The following is a 12,627-nucleotide window of genomic DNA, read 5'->3' as shown; positions in this document are numbered from 1 at the left end:
CTGAACACAGTATTTGAGGTGTGGCCTCACCAGTGCTGAGTACAGCGGCACAATCACTTCTCTACTCACAATGGACAATATTTCTTTCAAAAATTATTCCCCCTCCCACCCCTGTAGCAAGGAGAGTATTTGGCTTACCTGAAAATAGAAGAAAGCTTGGCCAAACCAGTAGTGCATGATAGTAATCTGTGCTGCATCAAATTTCAGAGGTCTCCAGATATATTTTGTCATCATTGTCTGAATCAGCAGACAAAGCACCAAGACTGGTAAATTGTGAGGTCTAAATAGAAGGGCTGCTAGTAGAACCAGTCCACTATAAACTTCCCATAATCCTGTACTCTTCACACTGGAGTCTGCAGAAATAACCTGTGACTTTAGTAAATCTTTAGTGCCAGTGAAGACTATGCCAAGAACAAAGACATAAACAAAACGAGCTTCAGTAATCCCCCTAAAGAGGAAATTAAAAAAAAAAAGTTATAATAATTAGTAAGTAAAACAGAAAGATGAGCTACTTACTAGTATCTATTTCACAGGTCAAAAAGTCTTTCAAGAGAAGTGCAAGACCAACGCAGCTCTGCCAGACAGGTTAAATTCTAAGGCTAGTACCAGCCAATTTCATGAGAGAGCTTTCTCAAATACAAAAATCTCAAAAAATGGTTCATACTCAAATTACAGCACCTCCAGATCAACTTTAGCAAAGAAAACAACTTGTGCTAAAAACTAAACTAACAAAAAAAAAGTATATGTCAATTAATGTAACCAAAATAAATTTATGTTATTACTATTCAAAGTCTAGATCCATAAATACATTCATATAAATATGCCATTTATATATCATAATTAATTTTCCCCAAAATACTCCTTAGAGTGATACAGAAACTTTATTTCAGGAATTAAATTGACTTAAAAATTACTATTACCTTTAAGCTGCTCTGTGATTTTTTCACAACACATTCACAGAAACATGTGTTTCTTTTTAGCCAACCAAAAAGATAGTACTTGAAGATACTTACTTCGGTCTGAAATTTCTGCGTACTTCAGACATTTTCTCACCTTATACAGCTGCACAGATATACAGATATGCTGGTTTATACCAGCATATTTTTTTCATTTTCATTGATGCAAACAATCAAATGAGTAAACAACGACTGAAGCCCACATTAGCATGAGCAGCTGCTGCAAGGGACCATGCTGGAAACCCTGCGCTGGCCTATACTGTGCTCTGTTGGGCGTTATGACAGACATAACATTCTGACCTGGCAGGAGTACACACATGAGTTTCTTTTGGTTGTGGGTTTCTTTGGGTTTTTTTACATAAAATAAAAAGCACCATCATATGAGAGGGAGGCAGAACCTCTCCACGGTTAGGTCCTCTGTGCCACAGCGTGCTATGGGAAGATTCATCTGCGGTTTGTTTGATGCTGCACAAAAGCACAGTTCCCAGCATCTGAAGGCACTCGCTACTTATATTCCTCTTTTTACTCTATCTTATGAAAACAGCTATTTTATTACACATTTGTTGTTGATCTTTTCTTACTGAGATCTGGAAGGAGCCCTGCACCACATTTCCCACCCCAGGTGCAGAACACATGCTGACACAAAGGTCAGAATCTGCATTTGCTAACCCTACCAGCTTTCACCAAACAGCTTACACAGAGGATCTAAAGGGTATATAGCTTTGAAACACGACCATAACTTTTAAACCAGTATATAATCAGAGATATATAAAGGTCTGACATAATTCAGGCAAATCACCATGTTCACTGTTTATTTAAGGTGAAATAACACAAAAAGCCTGTATCTTTCTTGTTATAATTGCAATCAATATGCTGACTATAGAATGAACAAGTTCCCAGTAAATGCTTTGCCTTTAGTCTATAAGTACTCCATTTATTTCTCTAATTGCATTTTACTTGCAGGTCATTTGCTGTATTTAATGTTCTGTCCCACATTGCAATATTTTTCATCTTATTGCAAGGACAGTATTCTTCTCCAAGGATTCTACTCAAACACAAAGCAAAACCAGAGGTCACACTCAGAAATCAGGCGTGTTTCAAACACAGAACCAAATCCTGAAGACTAAATACAAATTACCATTACTTTTGCATCCAGCAGAAGTAGCACACAATGTTAAATTAACACTAGTATATTAGTGTAATGTCCTAAGATCTTCTCCTGCAGGGTTTTTTCCATCTCTGCACATCTTGTGAATCTCCATCCCCTGATTAAGAAGCTCCAACAGAAACCATCTGTGTCCATATCAAATTCAAAATGAGTGCGAGAGAAAGTTCATTACACCCAGAAGACAACTGTTTAGTTACAACTTTTCTTCCATGATCCCTTCCTCCTCATCAAATGTCCTAACTGACTCTGGAAGTTTTCGGCAGCTCTCTGACATGTAGAAAAACTTGAGGCTGCAGAATGAGGTACAATCCAACAGTAAAAAGAATTTATAAGAAAACTAAAGCTACTTAGCTACATTCCAAAAGTAGCTTTGGTGAAAGAGCTAATAGCTTCCTTACAGTTACAGAGTAGTTCTGTAAGAAACTTAACAGCCACGTAGAAGTCCTTAGTATGCATTGTGCAGCACAGCCTAGACCTCAAGAAGGATTTGGTTCCATCTTGAAAGGTCATACATTACAGAACACTCACCTGCAAAAGAAAAATATGGAAAAGCAACTCTCCCAATTATTGCCTAAGCGTTTTTCAAAACTAGGAAGTAACTAAATGAGCTTGGCATGCACTCTGTTAAATGTGGCAAGTCCATCTAAAACAAGAGGAGGTGGCGCATTTGGAGTTTCTTCAAAAACAAATGGCAAAAATACAGGGTATGACTATTAGATTTTCCTCATATGAATTCTTATCTGACTGGCTTCCGATCTGTCACAGTCGAAAGACACTTCATGGGTCTCAAAATTACACACACACCACAAAAACTGAGTGCTGGCCACCTACAAAATAGAGCTTTATTACTAAGAATGTGATTCCAGCCTAGACATAACATTCCCTCCCACCTCAACCCCTGATATCCAAAACGTTAAGACCTCTCTAGCAATAGATTTACATATCTGCTGATTAACTTACTTTGAAATATCTTTGCTGTCATGTTGCCATGGAAATATGACATTTCCAATAGCTGCCCGGTAACTGTAGACTCCCAGGAGCCCAAGTGCCATAGCAATTTTTGAAACCAGGGAGCATCTTCTTTGAACCAGAAAGAAGATCATAAGTAGGGAGACTGCAGCCAAGAAGGAGAGTTCAGATTTATGTTCAGAGCTGGGTGAAAGAAAACGCCAAAAAACAAACAAACAAACAAGAACTTCAAACCATTGTAATTTCTGCTAAACACATTTGACAGAGCCTTAGCTACAGCACTGTATTTCCAAATTAATCACTGCACTGACAGCTGTTATAGACTTTCCAAGAGGTGTGGTAAAATATTTTAGTACTTTTAGAAAAGTGCTTTTATTAATGAGGCTTTCTAGTCAAGCATGCATGTTTAAAAGTGTAATTATTGTGTTCCATCATATGCTAGTTATTCTGATAATTATATGAAAACTGAGCTGCATATTGCATAATGGAAAAAGGTCTAATGCTTTTAAACTGGGGTTTTGTTATTTATTCATTTTGAAACAGTGCATTTTGCTTTTACTACATCTTTTCATTTTCTAGCATAAGGCAGAAAAGATTTTTGCTCTACAGATTAGAACTATTCTCTCTTTTTAAATAACTGCATATGTATTTGATTTGTTTAATTTTAGACATACAAAGCATTACCTAGCCTAAATGACCAGAAATATACTTACATAGTTCAAAACATATCAAAACATATCAAAACATATTAAAAACATACCACATTAGCACAATATGACTCCCTTATGCAACTACAGCACCTCGTAGTGGCTCAATATACACAAGAGATAAAACACAAAATTTGCATCATGGCCAAGAAGATTACAGATACAGTTTGTTTGTTCCCTCCTCCCCTGAGTATTACCCTGAATAGGTAATACTCATTCCAGAGTCAAGGGCATTTTGTTGAGCATGCTGCCAATGATCTGTATTTAAATCTACAGTGATATCAATTAGCACAGCAAAATATAATGGGGTAAGGTAAAGATCTGCTCTCAATCCCTACAGTACCTAACTATGCAATTTCAGGAAGCCCACTGTCATCCAAGAATTGCTAACCCTTGCCTATTGCAAATATTTCCAGTATCCCAATGATGTAGAACAACTAATTTTCTTAGATTTACCTTCTGTTAAGAGCATCACGTAGAGTGTGAGAGCCAAGGGCTCCATCTTCTGTCTTCCACACTTCAAAACTCCATGATAAAAAATCGTTACCTTCAGCAAACTGACAGTGAGCCTGGGCTGTTATCTGCATTAACTCCAATCATGCTTATGAAACTGCAGTTTTATGTTTGATTTAATCTAAAACACAGTACTTCAAACAGGTTTACTTTCCTATTCCCTAGTATACGCTTTATCAGGAGTTTGACCAATAGCTGTTTCAGCTCTTGTACTTGGAAAGTCACAGCGGAAAGGATATGGGGCAGAAAAATTGGCCTGTTAGTCCTCCCTTTCAGGAACCAGTCAAGCACTTCCTACAACTTAACAACAGTCTCAAGAGATGCACTGCTCACTGCAAGCCAGTAGAGGAAAGTTGAGAGGGGTAAGAGCTAGAACACTATGGGAGAGAAAAATGTAGCTGATGTTCTTCCTTTACAGGAGAAGATAGCAGAAGCAGTGAATGGATTACTGCAGCAACCTGTGAAGATAGTGCACACACTACCTCTTATGATCAACACATAAAGAGCTAATTTAGTAGCCACTGTATCTTTCAAATGAACCTTTGTGGAAAAATTTAAAACCTTTCAGGCAGTACTCTCCTTGGCTGCTCATCATATGAGAGTGAGAAAAAACTAATCAGGGATAAATAACAGCACATCATCATTATCTTTGTCTTTGTCTATCTAAAAAAGTCAATGCACTTCTGTTAAGAGACTCTTGCAGGTAAATCTAACATAGCAACACATAAAAATTAAAAAAACATTCCTACTTGTAAGAAGTAATTGCTGGTGCAGTATCAAACTCACTAACAGCTGCAATTTCCTACATTTAACATTTGAAATCATACTCTAACCCCCACAAAGAGAAAGAATATTCTCAGAGAAGGCCCAGTCAACAGCAAGGGTATGTTCAAAGTCATGTGCACATCAGTCACTAATAGTGCATTCTTGACCAGGGCGGTTTATATCCAACTCACGTCCAGGTTTTCTGTCCTCTGTGATTTCTGTTTTGGATTTCTTTGAACCATGTAATTTTGTTGCAAAAAACCCTGCTCCAGTGTTTCATCGAGTTTGCTGAAGAAACTATAAAAGGATTTATAGCAAGTGAAACCAGGTCAGCATAAATGACCTACAGTTTCAAGGTTTTCCAGTTAAGGTTCTTACAGTTAGGCAGCTAAGTACATACTAAATTAGCACATATTTTGAAAAGGGACTGTAGCTTCTCAACATAGAGTCCAGCCATTTATCATCTTCCCAACGCTGCTGCTTCTCATCGCTTCTCTTCAATCCGATGCTGTTATTGACAGCTTCACCCCTTCCACAGTGAGCCATGTAGCACCTCTGACATCTTCCAAGTACCAGCTCTGACGAAAATTAACAGCCAAATGAAGCTAACTGAATACCAACTAATTAAGAAGAAAACCTGACTTCCAGGCAAATTTACAGATTGCATGTTCTCTTATACCTCATCTAATGCTTGACTTTTTTTTACTTTTTCCTACTAAAGTCTCTTTCTTTGTAGCAGGTTTTGCAGAGTTTCTCTACAAATAACGAAGAGTATTCTCCTTATTTCAGCACTGTTGAATGCATCCCTAGTAGCCAAATTCAACACACTATAGGTAGGTTGATTTCTGTGTTTTGCTGCTTAAGTTTTTCCATGCACAAACCTGCAAAATAGTCTCTTTCTCTCAAATGCTGAGCCCCTTAAGCACTGTCCAGATAAGTAAAACATTAGTCTGAGCATGAGCACAGATGTCTAGAAGGTCAATAGAGGGGGAAAATAAAGAAGGTAGTTTGTCCATTTGTTTATCTTAGACACAAAATAGAGAGCTGGCTAGAAAAAGCCTGAGTAACTTTAACTCAAACTAACAAGTATATACATGATCTAAGTAAGGTTCTAATTTCTTATTACTAGAAAATGTGCTATTAAAACATAACTATGCAAACTAAACACATACTAAAAATAGAATGCAACTCAGCTTATCACTAACTTTTAATTTATGCTACAAGGAAAACACATTATCTCTTGATCAAAACACTAGGGAAACAGACTTCTCTAGTACCCTGTTCTCTTGTGAAGGAGAGACAACAAGGATGTTAAAACCTCCAGCCAAGGAAAATGCAAGCATGCTTGCCAAACAGGAATTCATAGATACTCTACAAACCATAGAATGTGTAAAGATTTAGCTGACTGATCTTTCCAAAGTTTGTCCAATGAACCATTTCAGACTCAAGAACTCACCTACATCCCATCACTCAAGTCCAAAAACTATGCACTACAAATGCTGCTATTTGGGCAGGTTTTTACCCCTATAAAGCGATTGAAGTATATGCCAGCATAGTGACACGCATTATATTCTCCTGCTAGACTAAAAACTGCTCCATTGATTTTAGGGAGGTGATGGAGTCACCATCACTGGAAGTGTTCAAAAAACATGTAGATGTGGCATTTGGGGACATGGTGGTGTTGGGTTAACGGTTGACCTGATGATCTTAAATGTCTTTTGCAATCCTAATGATACTGTGATTCTGTGAAGTCAGGATGTAACTCCACAGCAGCCCGAGACAATATCTGCCAGGGCTGCCAGGGTTCTGTTCTTTCACCTGCTCCCTAAACATGGCAGAAGTAGTTACAACAATGGAAAGGAGAAGGCAGAACTGTGGCAGCCTCAATAAGTTCACTCTGGACTGTTCCACAGTCTTTTTAAAGCCCCCAGAAGTAGAATTTTGTAAATCATTGCTTCTTTCTCAATCAGATTAGAAAGGCAAGTGGGTTTTTGTAAGGAATGCTTGACAATGGCAGAAAGAAAACAACTGTTGGTGTCTGCAGCACTTCAAAAGATGCAGATACTTCCACATTTTGTTTCTATAGGAATTTCAACAGCAGCAGTGCTGGCTTGCACACTCTTCCCTTCCTGCATTCCTGTTACTAAGCTAGTCCATTTGCCTATGAAGCTGGATGGTAAATCAGAGTGGGAAGTGATCCATCTGAAACCCAAGAGTTTCCCACGTCTTCCTGGATTATTTTTCCAGCCTCGTCTATTAAATGATTTAGTTCACTGTACTGACAAAGCAACAGCTGTGCTGGTAAAATACAGGGCCAGTGAGGGGAGAGCAAGACAGCAGGTACCTTGCCTTGTAAGGCAGGAACTCCTTTAATATACTATTGTAGCCAAACAAGCAGCCATAGCCTAAGACTATGGCTGTAGGACCTTTTATCTTCTACTTGCTTCAAGGCCCAAGTAAATATACCCAATGTGAGTCTATAATTTGGTGGGGAAGCAGAGGGAGCAATTAATCTGTAAAATTCTGAAGTTTTGGTTTTGATAACTAGCTGCTATACTTCATCCTTACTGAAGGAGGAGGCAGACAGCTTTAATAATAGGGTTATGATGGTTTTATGAAGGGCAAGTAATACTTAATCAGTCTGACAGTCTTCTGTGATGAGATGACTAGCTGGGTGGAAAAGCAGAGAGTAGGCAATGTGGTTTATATCGGCTTTAACAAGGTTTTTAACACCATTCCCTGTAAAATCCTCACAGGCAAACTGATGCAGTCCGGGCTAGGAAACTGACAGTGAGGTGGACTGAAAACTCCTCAAATGTGGGGCTCACATGGTTGCGATCAGCAGTGCAAAGTCTACCTGGAGACCAGTAACTAATGATCAAGCCCAGGGCTTGACAGTGGGGACAATACTGTTTGACATCTTCGTTAGTGACCTGGATGACAGGACACAATGCCCCCTCAGCAAGTCTGCACAGAATACAGAACGGGGAGGAGTGGCTGATACAGAAGAAGGGGCTGGTGCCCCCCCCAAGGCCACTCAAGAGCCACCTCAACACACTTGAGAAATGGCCCAACAGAAACCTTCTGAAGTTCAACAAGGGGAAGAGGCAAGTCCTGCAACTTGGAACAAATACCTACGCACATCAGGACACACTGGGGGCTGACCATCTTTTCAGAGATGGCTGGTGGACACTGAGTTGATCATCAGCCAGCAACATGCCCTTGCAGCAAAGATGACCAACAGCATCAGGGGCTGCACTATGAAAAACATTATAAGCAGGTTGAGGAAGGAGTTTCTTCCCCTGTGCTCAGCCCTGGGTCCAGTTATGGGTTATGTAGTACAGAGAAAGGTATGGACATACTGGAGCAAGTGCACTGAAGGACTATGAAAACGATGATGGGATTGGAGCATCTGCCATCAAGGAGAAGTGCAAAACACTGTGACTGTTTAGCCTCAAGAAAAGAAGGCTCAGTATGGATCTTACTAGCCTGATTGGTGGTGGAGTGTGTTGAAAAAAGATGAACCCAGATTCTTCTCAGTGGTGCCCAGCAAAAGGACAAGAGGCAATGGACAGAAAGTGAAATAAAGGAAATTCTTTTTAAAGAGAAGGACATTTTTTGGGGGAAAAAGAAAACAGGTTGCCCAGAACAGTTGTGGAGTCTCCATGCTTGGAGATTTCAAAGACCCAGCTGGACAAGGATCAGAGCAATCTGTTCCAGATCACTCTGCTCTGAGTAGGGTGACTGAACCAAATAATTTCCAGAAGTCCCCTCCAACCTCAACCATTCTCAAAGATGGATGGGAATTCTGCAAAACAGATCAATTCCAATTCACAGGAAAAAAAAAAAAAGAAACAAAAATAGGCTCCTCTTTTTCTTCTCTCCCCTCCCTCCCCAACAGAAAAAAAAAAAAAAAAAAAAAAAGACTAAGCCAGAACCTTAGTGTAAAGAACCTTGGTTCACCTGAGTGGCTTGCTTGGAAGTTCCTGACAGACAAGTGTTAGAGCTGGGCATACAGGATTTTCCAGCTTTTGTTATAAATCAGAAGCACCTGCTCTAGCTGGAGACCACGTTCTACCTGTGCTATCTCCCTGAGTCCCCACAGACCAAGGCTGTAACAGGTTTTGCTGCTCTATAGGCATACCTAGCATCAGGAAATCAGAGGCGGGAACACACTTAACTGAGCCAGGATCTTTGGAAGTTAAGTCCAGGCATGCACACACAATTTTTAGAAGGCTGGTAACATTTCCAGGTGTCAGTAAACATTCCTGGGGCACCATATGAGCAAAAGCATATCTCAAAAAAATGCAATTTTGTAGCTGCAAGAAGATCAAGCCCTAGTTTCATGGCACTGTGGCACTAGTACACTCCAAAGAAACGGGCTGACTGAAGACGACATCTGGCTCAGGAAGCTATTGGGCAAATAAATCTTTGGAAGATGCTCAGGATTAATTGTAAAAATCCTCTCAGCCACACCACATCATACCTAATCCTGCTCACACACTGGCTAGGCTCATAATGAAGGAGCTCTCTATCATGTGGACTTAACATTGGGAATACGACATTCCTTCCTCAATCCTGCACCTCACCTCAAAAGAAGGAATGCATAGTGAAAGCTTTGGTATAAAACAACTGCTATAATGTGATAAATTCCCTCATAACTCATGTCTTTCAGCACTCATGCCTGTCACAGCAATTAGCACTTTTATCTGTGAGGCTGCCAATAAGTAACAAGTCTTATATTAGTTCATTTGCTCATGTCACTTTTAATGAATGATGAATGACATTTCATCCATGTGTTGTAAGATACTTGCAAGAAATCCCTTTATCTTACACAGCACAGCTCCCCATCTGCTGTCTGCAAAACCTTGACTAGTCAGTCACAAGGTATTGCTTCTCCATCCACCAGCTGAAGTAGAGAAGGCAGTTAAAATATCAAGTACTTTTTATCAATGAATGACTGTAGTTCTTCACAATACTAAAAGGTAGTAGAAAAAGTAGAAGCCCTTCTCCAGTTGTAAAAAATTCTCTTTCTTGTTTATCATACTACATTAGAAGAATTCCCTCAGTTTTCCACCCACATGTTAAATGTCTGTGATAGACAAGGAAGAATTCTATGCACAGCATCTTTTCCTACAACTTCATAAAGTTTGGAATTGAGCAGAACCTTCTGCCTTAATTTCAAGTGTTTAATTCTATTAAGTGATTTTTAATTTTCAAAATCAGACACTGTTGACTTACACAGGAGAATATTTACATTTTGCCTCTGATAAACCTATCGTGTATAACTGGCATTTACTAGATAAGTCATGCTGCAGGGCAAAGATTATAAACAATTGATGGTACAGAAGGAATTACTCCTGCATGAAATAGGAGTGAAAAATCCCTTATGTTACTTCACTGTCTACTCACCTTACATGTTTACAGCACTTTCTAAACAGAGAATGTATAGAAATGTATACATATTTCACCAAACGAAACATGCATTAATACTTAAATAAGACAGAAAGTATGACAATAAATCAGATACCCACCTTGTCAACCAATGTCCAAAGTCTGGCCGATGAGCCCACTGGACGCCTGTCTGATTCAAGGATCGAAGTAGCCGACAGCAAATAAGGATGATCCATGGACTTGCTAAACTTATCCACTTATCTGATCCTTTTATGAATTCAGCTGAAGAGGTGGCCTTGCCCAGTTTTGAATTACTTTCTGCTGGAATGTCTATATTCTTGCACTCAGAAGCTTCCTCAATACTATCAAAATTTTGTTTCACAGTAGCGCTATGTTGAGCGTCACATTCTTTCAGAAGAAAATTGTTTCTGCAAAGTTCCTGACATAACACCAAACAAAGTGTATTGATAAGAAAATACCAGGTTTGGTGTTCCTCTTCTATAAAACTGCTTGCCCCCAAACTCAGAACATGGCCAACTGTTCCAGCCAGAATCAGCACATCTATTTCTGACCAGCTGGAACTGGACACAACTGGATTCTGCAAACAAAAAAAGATATAGCAGTGGTGAAACTGTATAAAAATTTTACTTGTTTAAGCATTCATAGTGTGATTATGGCAATTTCCTCTAAGAACACAAAATAAACAGTGAGACAAGTTATTTGTATCTTGACAAATCTCAAAAATGTATAAAAGAATCATTTCAGTGTAACCTATTTAGCTATCATTGCAACATAATCATACTTTTAAAAATTACATTCCGTTTATAGGAAAAAACTTCCGTATGAACAATCATCACAACTGTACAGATTAAGATTCCTTATTACCCTGTGACAGAAGTTTCGAAACAAGCTCTCTCCTTGTTGCACATTCGTAGAAGTAAAAATAGAAATTCTGCAGAAATCAAATTTGAGATACAGATAATAGGTAATTTTCTAATAGTTTAAATCTGTGCTACCCTTAACTCAGTACAGTGACAGCTTTCACTACTCAAGTTAATAAAAGTTACTTGCAGACAGTCTGATGGCACCCCTTAACCTTGCTTAGCTTGAAACATGTCTTTCATCATAAAATCTACTTTAAACGTTGCTCATCTATTATTTATTTCATACTCTGTGCCTATCTAAACCCGTAATATTCTTTGTCTAATGCCTCCATTAGTTCAAGTTCCTGTTCACAGAAGCTACTTGGAATTACCTCACCATCACTTGCCCTCAAAGATATGGCTAAAAAGAGAACATAAGGGCATGTGGAAGGTGAGTGCATCTGGTTCATTATCGTTATCAGGTAAAGGACCTTTTCAGCTCACAGAAAATACTAAGTAACAGGGAAAGATATAAAAAGACCACACAGAGACACAAACCTGATAAGTAAGCACTCAAGGAGATCATAAACATGACCAAAACTCTTCAGTCATTAATTGACAGGCCATTAAGAAACCACAGGCATAGCTCTGAAGAGCATCAGCCTGGACTTTGTAATAGATAAGGGGGAAGTGACAGAACATGAGTACCCTGGATATCTGACGGCGCCTGTGGATCTATACAAACTCATTAAGCAACACTTCAGGGAAGTGTCAAAGGTGGGGGAGAGAGGGTGGTGAGGCACAGGCTGGAGGCAGGGGCAAAGCGAGAGCAGGGAGGCTAAAGGGGCCTCCAAGTCACGTATAGGCAGGCGCCAGTCAGTGCACTTCTCTGAGCCCTGTGCCTGATCACTGTGGTCTATCCTGTCTTATTAAATCCTCTCCTAAATATCTTTCTGTGCAACTCCACTCTCTGTCCCACCTGTGGGCGCTGCGAGGTCTCATTGCAAGTAACTTCAGATAAGCCTGCATGCCAGCAACTTGAGACCACAGCAAGTAAAAGCAGATGCCAGCAACGGCAGTGGGATCATGGGTCATTGGACCCACTTGCCAGTAGTGCCAGTGACTGCAGCAAGTGAGGGTCCACATGCCAGAGGCTGGAGTGGGGATCACCAGCCGTCAGGACCATGTGCCCAAGGTGCCAGCAGCTGGAGGGATCAAAGTGCAAGGAAGGTCAGGGTGTCAGCAACAGGAAAAGCAACCATGGATCACCAAGCTTGTAGGTGTGCATCAGC

General features: G+C 39.7%; 1 protein-coding gene across 1 annotated transcript in view; it reads right to left on the bottom strand.

The window, feature by feature from the left end:
- LOC104617756 (GPI ethanolamine phosphate transferase 2-like) overlaps window positions 1-11,070 on the bottom strand; it is a gene marked incomplete at both ends in the record, with an annotated part of 25,290 nt that extends 14,220 nt beyond the window's left edge. The window contains 3 exons of the mRNA XM_010283164.1: window positions 139-448; window positions 3,085-3,276; window positions 10,613-11,070. Coding sequence (XP_010281466.1) covers window positions 139-448; window positions 3,085-3,276; window positions 10,613-11,070 — 960 coding nt within the window. The remainder of the gene's footprint in view (window positions 1-138; window positions 449-3,084; window positions 3,277-10,612) is intronic.
- Between the last annotated feature and the right edge of the window lie 1,557 nt (window positions 11,071-12,627).

This window comes from Phaethon lepturus, unplaced genomic scaffold, assembly GCF_000687285.1.
Source record: "Phaethon lepturus isolate BGI_N335 unplaced genomic scaffold, ASM68728v1 scaffold1783, whole genome shotgun sequence".
Taxonomy (NCBI): Eukaryota; Metazoa; Chordata; class Aves; order Phaethontiformes; family Phaethontidae; genus Phaethon; species Phaethon lepturus.
Note: the sequence above shows the minus strand (reverse complement) of the source record. Positions and strands in the feature narration are given on the sequence as shown.